The sequence below is a fragment of the Alosa pseudoharengus genome, unplaced genomic scaffold (genome assembly GCF_046254945.1).
Source record: "Alosa pseudoharengus isolate Yale_2024_CS ecotype anadromous, Long Island Sound unplaced genomic scaffold, YU_APseudo_1.1 YU_APseudo_1.1_scf_24, whole genome shotgun sequence".
NCBI classification, from domain to species: Eukaryota; Metazoa; Chordata; class Actinopteri; order Clupeiformes; family Clupeidae; genus Alosa; species Alosa pseudoharengus.
Genome location: NW_027468689.1, coordinates 10,207,152 through 10,224,134, shown reverse-complemented (window position 1 = coordinate 10,224,134; position 16,983 = coordinate 10,207,152). Strand labels below are relative to the sequence as shown.

Sequence of the window (16,983 nt, the reverse complement as noted above, 5' to 3'; positions counted from 1 at the left end):
ATATTCATCCCTTTTCTGTTTCTCTCTCTATATATCTACCTATATCTGTCTTGCTTTCTCGCTCTATCTCTCTCTTACGCTTTCTCTCTCTCTCTCTCTCTCTCTCTCTCTCTCTCCCTCTCTCCGTGCTCCCCCCACAGCCCCGTTTGAGGTGGTCTTCTCCTACGACGTGGGCAACGGGCCAGTGGAGGTACGGGTGGAGTCGCCCGCCCCGCTCAACGACGACCGCTGGCACGGCGTGCGGGCCGAGCGCAACGTGAAGGAGGCTTCTCTGCACGTGGACCATCTGCCCGGGACCACGCAGAGAGCGCCCCCTGATGGACACCTGCACCTGCAGCTCAACAGCCAATTATTTGTGGGTAGGAAATAGCAAGACGCAACATACACCCAAAAGCAAAAACACACACACACACACACACACACACACACACACACACACACACACACACTGTCACACACAGACAAACATTTGTTTCATTAATGAAAGGCTCCTGTTCCTGTTGCCCTTTTCCCCCCTTGGCTTAACTCTGTGGGGATATGGTTTGTCTGGTTGGGATTAATGTCATTTTCGGGCGTGTTTGAGCACTGCAAGGCTGGCCTCATTGTGTGCGAGTCCTCAAGGAGAGAGGAGTGCAATATTAAGAAATGGAGTCATTTATGCTGGTAGGCTGTGACAATAAAAAGAATGGTACAATCACTCTGCGTTTCCTAAAAATAGACGGGCCCGGATGGAATACCAGGTGCAATTTGATTTCGAAGAATTTTTTCCTCGCTTTCTCTTCGACTCATACTTTCAGGGATGGATTCTGAATGGCTGAGTGCCGTTCATGCTCAGAAGACGTAATCAATGTGCCGTATCAAGTGTAGCCACCCATGACTTATTGGCTAAGCGTCACCAGTATTCTTTCTTGTCGAGTGCTTTCTGCTGTGATAAGCCCCTTGTTGCTTTCATATGGAACGCATAAGAATGAAAACTATCAAAGATGTTTTTATGTGTGTGTGTGTGTGTGTGTGTGTGTATGTGTGAGAGAGAGAGAGAGAGAGAGAGAGAGAGAGAGAGAGTATGTGTGTGTGTGTGTGTGTGTGTGAGCAGTGTAGTATACACACACACACACACACACATATATATATATATATATATATATATATATATACATACATATATCATGCAAGAGTAAATATATACAGCTTGTGGACTGCATGAAAATGATGGAGAAAAGATAGCTGGGTTTATGTCAACTTGTGGAAAAATACCCTTGAATCTTGCTCGAGGCTGTGGGATATATAATGCATGTTCCATTACATTTCTTTAATGAAAGAGATTCTTATCCTTTACTTAAGACCTGCATTTTCAGACAACATGCCTTGTCGGCTGACACACTCTGATAGTTTCATTACCCTGTCGCGCACCCATTCTAGAAAACATCCATTATTCCATCTGTAGGAGCTCAATCGCACCTCCATCCAACCGCCAGATCGGCTTTAGCATTTGAATAAACAAAAGCAAACAAGGCCTTAGGCGATCAATGGGCGTACAATAAAAACTTGATCTGTTAGCAAATATTAAATATATCTCCTCATATCTGATAATACCGCTGCTTAAATGAGTTCTTATGGGGGAGAAGGAGGAGAGGGAGGAGGTGGGGTGGAATGGAAGCAGGATGAAAAATAGAATCCTGACAATTCTTGAATAGAAGAGCAAACAGAATGCATGCTGGTACAGTGGGGGGGGGGCTTGGGTGGATAATCCTTAATCATTACTGGCAGTGAATAAGAGACCACCAACCACCAACGAGCCGTCGAGAGGTTCCCAACTCTAGGCTGCTTTAGAGAGGATTGAGCTGGAATGCGTTCCATGCTTTAAGGCCCCTCAGGATCTCAGGATCTCTGTAGTGTTTTGTGTTTTTTAAAGTCCATTCTACTCTGTCCATTCTGGTCCATCCTGTTCTTACTGTGGTTATTTCTCTGGCTGTTGTCAGTGAGAGGCTTTACAAGAGCCATTGTCCAGACCCTTCAAGTTCAAGCCAAAGGTGCTTGTTCATATTCAGATACTAAAAAACAAACGGCATGGCAGTCATTCCCAGCTGTGTGTTAAACAGGTCTATAGTGGGGACTGATGTGGACTGATGTAGCAATATGACTGAATATCCATACAGCCATGAGCCAGATGGCCTGATGTAGTCTTACTGTGATAGCCTATCTGTGCTGTGGTGCTCATAGCATACTTAGAGCCTCATTTCAAATTCCCCATAAATCACTAGTCTCGTGCTCGATACGCAAGCTAATTTCTTATCCCAGATCTCATTCTCCTTGCTGTGCCTATAGTATCTGCTGTATTGGTTGATTAAAGAGGTTTGTCTCTCATTTTGTATATGCGGATAGATTCCATATATTGCATGAAATGCCATGTGTCCCCACAGAGCTGCCAGTACACCCAGGCAGTCCCTTTGAACCCATAGCTCAAGCTAAGCTGTTATTTGGTTACAGATCATTGACTGGAAATGTGAAAAATGTTTGGAAGTGTTATTGTCATTGTCTCCGGGCATGCAGTCACAGGAAAAAAAATTGTAATTGAGCTAACAAATTGCATAGATGCCCTTGGTGCATTTACAAGACTGCAGCTTCAGTGGCGTCTTCGGTAGGCTACGCAGTGTTTTGGGTGGACCTGCCACAACAGTAATCCTCTGTGAAGCCAACAATCAACAAGAGACAGTGTTTTTCAGTGACTCTCAATTACGGCTGCAAAGCGGCACAGCCGCACAGAGGCGACCGGCGAGCGAGTGACAGGAAATCCAGCTCATCCTCGCCGAGGAAGGAGCGCCATTGATCATCGCTTTTGAAAGGAGTGTCTGAATACATGAAACAACGAGTGACTGTGGGGGATTAAGCCTGCAGCCACAGCACAGAGAGGGAGAGAGAGGGAGAGAGGGGGGGATAGAGAGAGAGAGGGAGAAGAAGTGGGGAAAAGAGAGATGGGGCAGGCACACAAGGTGAAGGGAGAAGACAGGTGCCTGATAGGAGTCTTTCCGCATTTTTTTCATTTTTCGCCTCTTTTTTTGTTGCATCTATCCACCTACGACTTTGTTTTCATCGCCTTGTCGTTTAAGCGGCTTTTGTAGTGTCTAACAGTATTGACAGTGCTGTGCTCCCGGGAGAGACGAGTGGTGCCTCATTGTGGTTCTGTTCACGCAGGCAAACGAGGACAGGGAGGTGTTGGAGAGTTGGGGGGGGAGGTGGGGGTATGAAAAGAAATATATCCTGAGATCTCTTTTTTTCCCCCTCTCTTGGTTTGTCGGGGACAATCTTCCGTAGGGGGGACGGCATCCAGGCAGAAGGGATTCCTGGGATGCATCCGCTCCCTGCAGCTGAACGGGAGGACGCTGGACCTTGAGGAGCGGGCCAAGATCACCCCCGGCGTCCGGCCCGGATGTCCAGGACATTGCAGCAGCTATGGGGGCTTATGCCAGAATGACGGCCGCTGCGTGGAGAGGTACACAGGATTCACCTGTGACTGTGGCCTCTCCGCCTACACCGGGGCCTTCTGTCAGAAAGGTAACTCCTCTCTCCTCTCTGGCCAAACACTGTAACACATTTAACACTCATATTGATATATACAGATATGTTTTAGATATTTTTGGATTACATTCTGTAAAAGTGACATCAACACTCAATCAGCAATCCTTCCTGAAATCGCTTAAGTGACATCTGATCCTAACTGTCTTTATGTGAGACAGTAGTACAGTACAGTTATAGCATCGTTATCATCTGAAATGTAGTATAGTACAGCAAGTATGCATAATATGCACTAACACTGAGTAATACTGCAGTCTGATGCTTATTTTGGTATCACTTATGGCATTCTTAACAAAGAATCATATAGCCTGTCATCAGATTACCCAAACATATAATGTGACATCAGAAATCTACTTCATCACAGTTAGGCGTATTGACAGAATCAATGAACCAAAACACATTTCCGTTAGTAATCCATATGTGTTAAACAGTTGTAATTAATAGGCTATTGTTATAATGGTTTGAAGGCTCATTAAGGGCTTTAGTGCTGCTTTAAAGACCACCATTAGCAAAGCTTAAGTGTTATTATTAACATTTCAATGCACTGTCAAGAGATTATGCTTATGACAAAACCACATGCAGTTGTTCCGGTAATAAACAATTGGTTCTCATTGAAACTCTGTAATTCCAGAGGTGTCTGCCTACTTCAAGTCCACCACGTCGGTGTCGTACACGTTCAAGGAGCCTTACGAGCTGAACAGGAACAGCAGCGTCCAGGCCTCGTCTATCTACTCGGACATGACCCTGCGTGCCGAGAATGTGACCGTTGGCTTCCGCACCACTCAGGCGCCGGCCCTGCTGCTCTACGTGGGCTCGTACTACCGCGAGTACCTCGCCGTCCTGCTCAACCGAAATGGTCTGGAAAACTCCACCGGCTCTAATCTCACCCCTCATTTCATTTCACTGGCGGCTTTTTGAGCGCCTTTTCATTTGGATTAGCATGAGTCGCTGAGTCTCCGAAGACACCATCAGGCTGTCAGAAGCCAGTACCGCTCAATTCATGTGCAGTAAATTAGTCCCTGCGCATTGTCTGCATTCTTAAAAAGGGCGGTTAAGAGTCTGCAGGAGACAGTCTGTTGCTCTGAAAGAGAGGTGCCATAAATTAGAGTATGCGTACACGCACGTAGAACAGATAGCTCCATAAACTCCGGACTGTTTCTCTGGTTGTCACCATTTTGTCAACTCCGAGGCTTATTAATATTCATTCCATAAACAAACAGCAATTAATTTACTCATAATGTTTTTTGAGGGGCGTTGGGGAGGTTGTTTTTTTGCTGGACAAACACTTTTTTTCTCATGGTCATGCCTAGTCAACAATTTCATGGATTTAAATCCATTAGTTATTAGCTAATTCCTCAGTGCCTTTGGCATGTGACATTGACTTGCTGAATATCTTTCATCAGTTCAGTTCTGCACTTTCCATCACTAGGTGTGAATCAACAATGATAAGACAGGAGCTTTTGTACTTCTAAAGCTTCTGAAGTATGTACGTGGAGTAGAGGGGGGTCATTCAATCAGACACTGACCCCTTGAAAACGAGGCCATTTTCGCAGAAGAGCTGTCTGTGATCAGCACTGCAAAGTAGGCTGACTTTATCGAGTTAGACACCAGGAGAGTGACTGTCGAACGGCTTGATAAATCCTGAGCCTCCGTATTAGTTAACAGTTTGTTTATTCTCCATGCTGATTTTTAAGGTCTGATTGTCTAATTTAGGAGTTTGTGGGGAGCTTATTCGCTGATTTACTGGTGCGGGTGGTGACCTGCACTACGCCAGATACTAGTTTAATTTTTCAAAACAGACACAGAATACTGTACAGAGTCTGACAGTATTTATACATTTAGCCACTTTTTTATGTAGGTAAATATTTGTGTCTGTATTGCTGAGAGTGTGCTCACAGTTTTAATGAGATTGTTATCGTAAGAGAGATTTCATCTTTATGTGTGAGGGTATAATTGGTATTCTGTGCTTTGTGGGAGTGATTCTTTGAAATGTTTTCATTTTTCCATCCCTCAGTTCCCCCAATTTCTCTCTTCCTTTAATTAGTCTTATGCTGTCAGAACACATAAACAGTAGATGAATAGGACAAGCATGAATGTCTAGTTCATACTAAAACTATGAAAATTAATTTGTTTTAGAATCTCAGTTATTGATAGGGGATTAATAGTAATCGTATTAAGTGACTGTTTTGTGCTGAGCTGAATACTACTGCCTGCGCTTTCATGAATGAGATCCTCTATTCCTGGAGTAAACATTTTTAGGATTTTAATTGTCCCTGTTCCTCACTGAAAGCGTTATTGTACAATGGAGCTCGTTCCAGTCATGGCTAGTCAGGGTGTGAATAATATGTGTATTTTCTCTGTAGGACATCTAGATGTCAAGTACAAACTGCAAAGTAACAGGGATGCAGAAGTCTTCAGGACGAGCACGAGAAACTTGGCTAATGGACAGCTTCACATGGTGTCCATCAGAAGACAGGCAGAAAATCTCTATATCCAGGTGGAGTATCTAACTGACATCTTAACAAGCCCCTTTAAAAAGCATTTGTTCTGTCATTCTGTTGACTGAACTTGCACTGGAGCTAATTATTTAATAATAATTAAGAGGATAGAGAAACAATCTTTCCAAGAACAGCAGCATCTGGCCTGATGGATGAGCATATGGATTTAAAATATCAGCAAAGCTACTGCACAGGATTCCTAAAACACAAAAAAAACAAAATAAAATTGTGTCACTCATACGTACAGTACGCCCAACTCACAACAGCCTGTTATCAATAGACAAACCAAATTTGAGCTCAAAATAGTCTTAGTATAGTCTTTTGCACAGGAGGTAACCTTTGCAATTAGTCCAAGCTTTCATCATAATCACATTTCAAATATGTAAACTCAACTAGAAAATCTGCCTTGGCTTGAGCTCTTCCTATTAATTGAATGGCATAGGCTCAACAGCTGAGGCAATGATGTGTTTAAAGCACTTTTGAAGAGCAGGTTTAATTAAAATGCCCTCCATGGTAGAGCACATCTGCGATAATTTGAATCATGAAGAGTGCCATGCAGTTCTCATCCGCTCCCACCCTCCCCAATGCATGCACACATGTGCACACACACACGCGCATGTACACACACACACACACACACACACACACACACATACACGTAAGCACTTCACAATTCTCTGTGTTTATGAGCTGTGTTTGCCCTCTGCCAGGTTGACCAGTATGAACAAGAGGAGTTCAACATCACGTCGGATGTCGAATTCAACGCCATCAAGTCGGTGATGTTGGGAAAAGTGCACGGTGAGTGGAGGAGGGATTTGCTGTAGCTCTGACAAAATACCCCCCCCCCCCCTCCCCACCTCACAGATTCTTACTCCTCCACCCCAACCCCCTACTTACCTCCCCCTAAACACACTGGAGTGCTTTTTGACAGCATGGCATTCGCCTCATGGCTTCACATACACACACACACAAAAAAAAACACAGCACAAACAAAAACAAAAACATTTCAGTGAAAGATAAAAGTAAGCCGGCGGTCGAGGCAGATGGGGAGAATCTCATAAGTGATCATTACATGTAGTTAGAGGCGACCACTGGGCCTTATAGCATAACAATATGCTCTGCAGTGCATTAGGCCGCTTGTTTGTGCTGTTGGGCTGCCGCTAGTTTGAGATGTGACATTTAATGGGGGGGGGGGGGGGGGGATTGCTATTTCTATTTAGTGCAGATAATGCTTGCATTATGTTTTGTTTGACTGGAGCCAGAACTAGGTCACTCTAATGCGAAAACACATGAACACCAAGACTCAAGGCCCAGTAAATGGACTAGTTTTAATGTTGGATGAAGAAAAACGCCAGAGATGTAATAATGAAAGTAAAATGCAGAACAAAAGGCATCTGTGATTGCCCAGAGTGATTTTTTCTTTATAACTTCAAATTGAAATATTCAGCCTTCATATGCAGTTTTAGAAGTCATTTATGATCAGTGTGGTCATTTTTACTTTAAAAAAAATCTAAAGTGAAGTGTGATGAAAACTCATCGCACAAGTTTGATAGAAGCTATCATTATGGGTATGCAAATGAGGGAAAGATGGAGAGAGAGAGATGGCAAGATGGAGAGAGAGAGAGAGATGGATGGATGATTGGGGCAGGAAACAAGACAGACTGATGAGCAGACATTACTATCCTTAAGGGAATACTACGCTCAGTCATACATGCATAATTCATGTTCTTGTTCATTCACTCCTTCCTATGGCACTAGCTGTTACTTCTCCGGTAACACACAGCACTTTGGCAGAGGTACAAGACACCTCTCCTCCGTCCATCAGAAGAATAAAAAAAGAGCTGGGTGGCTCAGGTTTGTTTGTGCTCACACGTGACTAGCACTTCATTTGCGCCGGCTGCATGGGTAGTCTGTCACACCCGGGGCAGGCGAGTCAGCAGGAGGAGTGGATTTCTTGCTGTTTTCCCCCGATCGAGCCCGCCATCGATCAGTCCGACAAATAGACCACTTGTGCATACAGAGATGATGGGGGGGGTTGAGGTGGACATACCCACTGTGAGGTCGACGAGCAGAGCTTTAGATTTGGGTGCACTTTACCGCGAACTGTAACATAATGCTAGCTGGAGCAAATTGTGAGTCTGTGGATTGTGGTGATAAGGAGTGTTTGTGCGTCTGTTTGCAGCTTTAGCGCTTAAAAAAATCTCTTTCCCTCTATTTCTCTTTCTCTCTCTCTATTTCTTTCACTCTTTCCCTCTATTTCACTCTCTTTCCCTCTATTTCTCTCTTTCTCTCTTTGCATTTCTCTCCCTCTTACTGTTTTATCTCCGGCCTCTCTTATCTGTCGCTCCCTCTATCCCTCTTTTGCTATCTCTCTCTTCAGCGCCGTGTGCCTGTCTAACGCAACTTATGTTTTCCTTCCTCTCTTTCTTCCCCTTCTCCTTAACCTCTCCTTATGATTCTCTCTGTCTCTCCAGATTTCTCTTGCATTTCTGCGCTCTATTTGCTGTGCGGTCTGTTTATCACAACATCGGTCTTCCTCCCCGTGTCCTCATCTCCTCTCACATTGCAGCTCGCTTTCTTCCGCCTTCTATCTCACTGTTGAACCCGACTGTATAAACTACTTATTACCATGTTCTCTCTCTCTCCCTCTCTCTCTCTCTCTCCCTCTCTCTCTCTCTCTCTCTCTCTCTATCTCCCTCTTCCTCTCTCATGTCCTTTCCCTCTCTCTCTCTCTCTCTCTCTCCCTCTCATGCTCTTTCCCTCTCTCTCTCTCTCTCTCCCTCTCTTATGCTCTTTCCCTCTCTCCCTCTCTCTCTCTCTCCCTCTCTCATGCTCTTTCCCTCTCTCTCTCTCTCTCTCTCTCTCTCTCTCTCTCCCTCTCTCATGCTCTCTCTTTCTCTCTCTCTCTCTCTCTCTCATGGTCTTTCCCTCTCTCTCCCTCTCTCTCTCTCTCTCTCTCTCTCTCTCTCTCTCATGCTCTTTCCCTCTCTCTCTCTTTCTCCCTCTCTCTCTCCCTCTCTCATGCTCTTTCCCTCTCTCTCTCTCTCTCTCTCTCTCTCTCCCTCTCTCATGCTCTCTCTCTCTCTCTCTCATGGTCTTTCCCTCTCTCTCTCTCTCTCTCTCTCTCTCTCTCCCTCTCTCATGCTCTTTCCCTCTCTCTCTCTTTCTCCCTCTCTCTCTCCCTCTGCCTCTCTCTCTCTTTCTCCCTCTCTCTCTCCCTCTCTCATGCTCTTTCCCTCTCTCTCTCTCTCTCTCTCTCTCTCTCTCTCTCTCTCTCTCCCTCTCTCATGCTCTCTCTCTCTCTCTCTCTCATGGTCTTTCCCTCTCTCTCTCTCTCTCTCTCTCTCTCTCTTTCCCTCTCTCTCTCTCTCTCTCTCTCTCATGCTCTTTCCCTCTCTCTCTCTCTCTCTCTCTCTCTCTCTCTCATGCTCTTTCCCTCTCTCTCTCCCTCTCTCTCCCTCTCTCTCCCTCTTCCACTGCTCCCGTCCTCCCTCTGTTTAGACTCGGGTGAGCTGGACCCAGAGATCGCGCGACTGAATGCTCTGGGCTTCACTGGATGTCTGTCTGTGGTCCAGTTTAACTCCATCGCACCTCTGAAGGCCGCCCTGCTCTACCCTGCCACCAGCCCTGTGGTAGTCACTGGCCCCCTGGAGGAGTCTACCTGTGGGTCCTCTTCACCCAGCCACCCACATGCCTCAGAGACCACCCACTCTCTCACAGGTAATAATACACACGCGTTCACAGGTAATAATACACACGCTCACAGGTAACAATACACACTCTCTCACAGGTAATAATACACACACACTTACAGGTACTACACATACACTCACAGGTAATAATACACACACACTCACAGGTAATAATACACACACACTCACAGGTACTACACATACACTCACAGGTAATACACACACTCTCTCACAGGTAACAATACACACACACTCACAGGTAATAATACACACACACTCACAGGTAATACACACTCTTTCTCACACGTACAGTAATACACACACACACTCCCACATGCAAACTACACACTCTCTCAGGTAATACACACAGAGACGCACATCCTCTCAAACTACCCTCTCGCACAGGTATTCTCCTGCAGGTTATACACACACTTTCTCACAGGTGAACTACACACTCTCACAGGGAATACACACACTCTATCACAGGTAATACACATAATCTCTTAGAAATGATACACAAACTCTCTCACAGATTAACTACACTGTTACCCGGCTCAAAAGTAACAAAGAAACGGGGCAGGAGACAGTGCGACAATTCACGTTTAGGGTTTAATTACGTGAAAACATATCTAATCAAAAGGACTTAAACAGCAACAGGACAAAACACAAAGCAAAGGTCCCGCCGCTTCTCTCGAAGGCCAGGCCAAATTTATCCAGTAAGGTGGGACACGCCCCGTACGCTGGCACACCCCCTATCCCGGGACACGCAGGACCAGGCCTACGAGAGGAGAGGCAGACAAAATCAGTAGAAAACAGCTGAGAGGCCAAAGTGGCCGTAACATACATACTTTCTGACAGGTTAACTACACACTCTCGTACACCCACTGAAATGCACACCCTCTCAAACTACCTACACTCTCACAGGTAAATTACCTACTGTACACTCTCGGGTAAACTATAAACTCTCTCACAGGTGAACTACCAACTCTTTCACAGTAATCTACTCACACTTTCACAGATACACTATCCATTTCCATAGGTAAACTACCTATTTTCTCACAGGTAAACCACCCACTCTCTCACAGGTAAACTACACCCCCCCCCCCCCCCCCCACGCACACACACACACACATACATACACACACACACACACAGATAAAATACCAACTCTCTCACGGGTAAACCACCAACTCTCAACATAGGAAACATTATTCTATCAAGGGAAAAGCACAGTCTGCATCCATAATATATGCGTTCCCTCTTTGGTTTGACAGAGTACAAATTGAATTGCCAAACATAAGGCTAATAGTTCTAGGAACAAATGTTTTGGTGACACTTAATTTAGCGGTTAATATATTGTGAATTATTCATCATGTGCTAATCCATTGGTCCCTGGTTAAAATGCTTGTTCAATATGCTCTTTATTTTATCTAACATATTTAGTTTTTTTGATGAATGTATGAATGTATTAGTAAATATAGTTGTTCACATCTTAAACTTGTGGGAAATCAGCTGAAGTTGTGTTGTACCATTTATGCTGTCTCTGTGGGCTCGACTGTAATTAAGTCGTGCGCAAAGCACATCAGCACATAATTAAGGAACATAGTCTTTTTTTGTGGTTTAGTTGTTTCTTTTAACTAAAAACCACATACTGCTTTAGTGGCCGGACAACAGTTCTCTAGTGGTTAACACAGACTGCCTAACCTTTGAACCTCCATCAGGAGGATGTCATGCAGGACTCAAGTGCTGGTTACTGTACAGTATCTGTCTGTTTCTGACTGATGTTGGCTACTCTACCCTGTTTCTTTGGAATCAGCACAGCCCAACTGATCTCTATTTAATCAACACAGCCCAACTGATTTCTCTATTTAATCAACACAGCCCAACTGATTTCTCTGGAATCAACACAGCCCAACTGATCTCTATTTATTCAACACAGCCCAACTGATTTCTCTATTTAATCAACACAGCCCAATTGATTTCTTCCTCTTTTTAGTCTCAACTTTTTCTAGACAGTTCCACAAGTTCCAAGGTCAGTGGCGGATTAATGATTTGGGAACACAGCACAGATTTATTCTGGACTGGACATTAGCCCTTCTGCAAAAAAAATTCCAAAGTCATGGTTCAGTTTGTGATATATTTTGCTGCTGTGGAAATTGCATCAGTGAACATATGACATGTCTGTTTTGGGGTGCTTTAGCCTGTGGGTCTGTGGGTCTAAAGCTATCTTTGCCTAATAATCCATCTACTGTACCTTTGTCCAAGGTCGTTTGACCACACCTCTTCTCTCTGCCTGTTTTGTTCATTACAGTTTGTTTACCAGCTTTTCTTGGCTCTTCCCCCAAAGTGTGATTTCTGCTGCTAGTACGACTCAAGAGGAGTAGCTCATTGAATACTCCTGTCCCTGTTAATTAAATCAGAAGCATAATGTGGCAAATCAGTTTATTAATCTCAGAGAGGCCGCAGAGGCGTTTCAGTCGCCTCATTTTTTAAAAAAAAAATTCGACAAATCCCAGCTCTGAGCTTCAATGGGCTCTTGTGGACAGGAGACACAGTGGTCAATGAGCCATGCCTTTGGAGTGATTATCTCAGACCTCGGCACTGATGTTCTGTCTCTTTTCCTCTTTCCCGTTTTTCTCTCTCTCTTTCTCTTTCTTATTTTTTCCGCACTCCTGTAGATCATTTTGGCACACTAGGCACTGGTGAGCCAATAGTCAATGCAATCAACAGTGATTCTGCCTTAATTGGAGGTAATGGGAATTTCACTTTTCTTATTCCTATGATGGTGTTTCTTGAATATTATAATAGAAAAAAAGGGGTTGGTGAAGTTGAATAGTTATTATTAGCATTCTTATTATTAGTTTCTTCACCAGACAGTAACTGGAAATGATATGAGATTGGGGGGAGTCTTTAAAGGCCTTTTGGGATATAGTTTCAATTCCCCTGTTAATTCCAATATGCATTCCCAAAGTTGTCTTTCCTCCTCAATTCGATTTCTCAACTTTTCTTCCTCTGTGGTGACAGCAATAGAGGAATAGAAAAAGCCAAAAAATAAGTGAGAAAAGATTATGCCATATCACCATCGGCCTGTGAATATTGCTGGAATTATTCCTGTGACTCTGTTAACCATCCAAGCAACGCATTAAAATGAGTTGCTATTTCCCACTTTGTTTTTTTTTTTTGAGAAAGAAAAAGTTCTCAAAACTTATTCATGAATCGAATGGAACACACAAAGGACACCAAAACTAATTAAATGTTTAAGGAAATAATTTGCTGATTAAGGAACTTTTCACCACTATCGCCAAATACTTTGTCCTCTTAACAGGCACAGTAATGTGGCATTAAATTGAGTGGAGATGTATTTTGCCACTCCAATTAGACATTTCCCTCTACCCGCGATAATTAAATGTGTCATGCATAGCGGTCTTTGAAAGAGGAAAAATATTAAAGGAGTGACTATGACATTGGGTAAAATTAAGCTTGTGTATATGTTAAGCAATTGTTGTGCCCTGTTTAAAGCATCTATTTAAAAGCTCATTATTGTATTGATAGGATTATTTAAAGATGCCTCACAGACGTCATTGAGGAGTTTGAAGTGCTGCTTTTCAAGACTTCTTTATTGCCTGTCTGATTTTCTGTCTGAAAGCCTGGCACAAATTTAGAGAAAGAGGCTAAAATGAAAGGGGATAATGGCTAGTGTCATTGCTCTGGGAGGATTTACGAAGATATAAACAGTCTCTCAGTGCTTACTCTGCCATCATGGTGTGATCCTCCTCACATGTGAAATTGTTTCAGTCAGTCATTGTATGATAAGACTCAGCAACAGTCACTGAATAGTGTGAAAACACCTTTGAGGCTCCAAAATACCAACTTACAATTGTGGAAAATATCTCCAGAAAATGGGAAATAACAGTTGCAAACTGGAAAATAAAAGTTTCATGCACACTCTGGTGGTTTTTAGTGTTTAGAAAAATGTGGCAGCTCTGAAGCAAAACAAAACAGTAATTTCAGCTCTATAGAGTTTTTAAGCCCATGATGCAGTGATGAAACTGGATAATGATGTCGTTCATTTGACGGCAGGTGTCATCGCCGTGGTGATATTTGTCATCTTGTCAGCGCTGGCCGTCATGGGGAGGTGTCTGTACCGACGGAAAGAGACGTTTCAGACTCCGCCGCCGAAGGCAGGCAAACCGGAGGACAGTCCCGAATTCCCCTTCAACAACGAAGCCAACTCTCAATACGTGCTGAGTGAAAATCAGAGGGAGCACTTCATATGATGCCCCCTTCTTACCCCCCTCCCTCCCTCCCTCCCGCCCTCCTTTGTGTTGGACTAATCCAGACAAAAATCTGAGGACACAAGAAGAAGCCTTGCAGAGAGCCTAGAGACATTAACATTCATGGAGCATTTTTGCATAAAACCTGCAGGAACTGTCAAAAGTTGGCGATGAAAATTGCGATGACGCAGAGGCAGGTGATGAGAAAAATGTGTGAACAGATTGCCCATATAAATGATTTTCTATTTTGATTTTGTACATACATATGAGTACGGTAACTTTTTTGGCACAGTTCTGTGGCTTGAGTTTCTAAGATGTGTGTGTATGTGTGGAAAACGTCAGAAATTGTAAATAGCCTTTCAAGATGTATATGTCTATAATACCTTTATAACAATTAGCCCTCTTTCCCTCTCTCCTAAACGTGCACAGTCCTCTCCTTTGCCATCTCATGCACACTTGACACATGGTACACATACAGATGCACAAACATTGTGATGTTAAGTGTTTTAGTGATGCTGGTAACATATTTACAATGGGAGGACTACCTGCGTATTAAGTTCATGTTTGTGAGGTGCCAGGTGTCTGAGGTGAAGTACGTGGAAGGCATCAAAAATTGAAAATCTCCCATTTTTGAGTTGATCAAAATGACTGTCATTATGTGCCGAGATGGGTGTTTGACAACACCTCCATGTGAAACGCCTGAAATGAAACAGATGTTTTCCTTTTAACCACAATTTCAAACCTCCGGTTAATGCTTGCCGCCAAAATGGTTCTGTGCGCTCTGCTCTCTGTGCTTTTCTTCTTCCAGCCGCCAACAACCACGTCTCACGCCCCACCCCATCACCAACAAAACACAATAAATAACGTTGTGAAGTGTGATTGTTGCCGAGCACAGTTTAGCTTTGCAGCCCGCCACCTGCAAACAGTGTAACACCAGTACAATTTGAGAGAGGGAAAAAGAGAGAGAGAAAGAGAGAGTGTGAATAGAACCACTTGAAACACAGACTTCATCAGAAAAAAAAACTCGCTCTGATTGTTACCTCGCTATCCAAATAGCAGGAGATTAAGAAGGTAGCGGAATAGAGAAATGTTAATCTTCAGAAAAAGGTGCTGTTTAGCTGACAGACTGAGTATAATTCCAGAGAAATGGGCTTTAATGAAGCCTTTCTAATCTGAGTGAGGCAGCAACGTGGAGGAAGACTCAGGTGCTGATGAATTGCAGGCTGTCGTCATATTACTCAGAATATCACATCAGCACTCGTCTCCATGCCAGTTCAGAAATCTTGTCAAGAACACAAAGGCGCATTACCTGTGAGAGCATATCTGATCTGTCTATGCTGACTGCAGTGGTTCATATCCACGTTTTGGTTCATTTAGCCAGCAGGCTGTTCAGAGACAGTGAGTGAAACAGGAAAAAAAAGAAAGTTTTTTGGAAAATCTTGCGGCAGCCAAGAAGCCCCATGTCCTTGTCTGGGCTTTACTGACTCAATGCCTTGATTTTATATCACTCGTCTTAGTCTTGGCTTAGTTACAGTGAGCACATAAGAGGCTGATTTTCGCTCACAATTGTATTGTACTCAAGATAATCACAAATCATTTGACACAATGTATGCTGTATTTCTGGAAAGTGTATTATAAATATATCAAAAGAAATATGCACTTAGTAGTTTTATATTCATATGCTTTTGGTTTAGCCTATTGGGAAATGCTGCTTCATACATTCATGAATACACACAGACTTCTGCTAGTTACAACCGTCATAGAGTTCCCATTTGATAAAATCATCAATGAAGCATTTGGGAAAATTCCTGTTAACAACATCATTGTATCTAAAATTCTGCTCAGCAATAGGTCCTTATATTTGGAAACAGCTGCAGCGTAATAGGTGTTCTCTGGTTCTCTTTTGCGCTAGTTTTGTCATGGGCTTTAAACAGCCGCTTAGCCTGCATATTGACTAACACTGTCAAGATGCAGATGTGGCATTACTGAGTATTTAAATCATATTTTCAGGAATGTTGAAGAAGCTCTGCAATGCCATATTCTTTTATAGCCAGTTTTGCTCAGGCACATTTGCATAATGCCATTCCACATAAGGACCACTAAGTAAAATTAAGTTGGCAGCAACTACAGCCAGTTATATTGTGAAACCACTACAAAGGACATGGATTTACATATTGTCTGTCCAACACTACAGTATAACACATTCAGGAGAGTTATGTGGATAGCTCCAAGTGTATTTCCATTTAATTGAATTTGAAATACTGACTTCATGCTAATTTCGCAACATTTTGATGAGGAAACTAATGTAGGCGAAAAAACACCTGCATTTAGTCAGGTAGACATAAAAGAATAATTACACACTGAAATTGACAGGTTACATCATGAACCCCAGCTGTTTCTCTTTGGTCGGTTTGCTTGGGTAAGATGTTGTGTGGTTAAGTGGAGCTAGGAAAACTCCAGAAGCACTTGGAGAGAATGGCCTCCATCTTTCTCTCCATTATATGTTGCTTTGGTGTATGGTTTAAGATTACATCTGACTGTGGCTACACATTTTTTTATGTCAGCTGACATTGTAATGGTACAACATATTAGTATTTAATGAGATGGGTGATGTGGTGAGTCTTGAATCTGGGTAACAGTCATTAATTCTGTACAATGTCAAGGTTTTATAGTATCACGGTTGTTTTGATTAATGATAGTGTCATGTTCAATTATATAAAAATACAATGGAGAAAATAAACATTTCTTTTATCTGTGATACGATGTTTATGTTCCATGACTGCTATTATAGGGAAGAGGGTTGCAGATTACATTTCTGTGTGCAAAGAGAATGTATGTCAGATTTAATACACCTCAAAAATGTTCACCAATACTGCATGAGGTACACATCTCAACCATTACCAAGGTTTTACAGTACCCATCTATGCTGCATATATCATTGTAGAT

The 16,983-nt window shown here is 43.1% G+C and overlaps 1 protein-coding gene across 1 annotated transcript in view; it reads left to right on the top strand.

Annotated features, from left to right (window-relative positions):
- The window catches only part of cntnap3 (contactin associated protein family member 3), a 98,624-nt gene extending 81,920 nt beyond the window's left edge, over positions 1-16,704 (top strand). Inside the window, exons 17-24 of the mRNA XM_076303105.1 lie at positions 141-359; positions 3,313-3,552; positions 4,205-4,429; positions 5,937-6,070; positions 6,782-6,869; positions 9,573-9,791; positions 12,442-12,513; positions 13,844-16,704. Coding sequence (XP_076159220.1) covers positions 141-359; positions 3,313-3,552; positions 4,205-4,429; positions 5,937-6,070; positions 6,782-6,869; positions 9,573-9,791; positions 12,442-12,513; positions 13,844-14,040 — 1,394 coding nt within the window. The 3' untranslated portion in view covers positions 14,041-16,704. The remainder of the gene's footprint in view (positions 1-140; positions 360-3,312; positions 3,553-4,204; positions 4,430-5,936; positions 6,071-6,781; positions 6,870-9,572; positions 9,792-12,441; positions 12,514-13,843) is intronic.
- Positions 16,705-16,983: the final 279 nt, after the last annotated feature.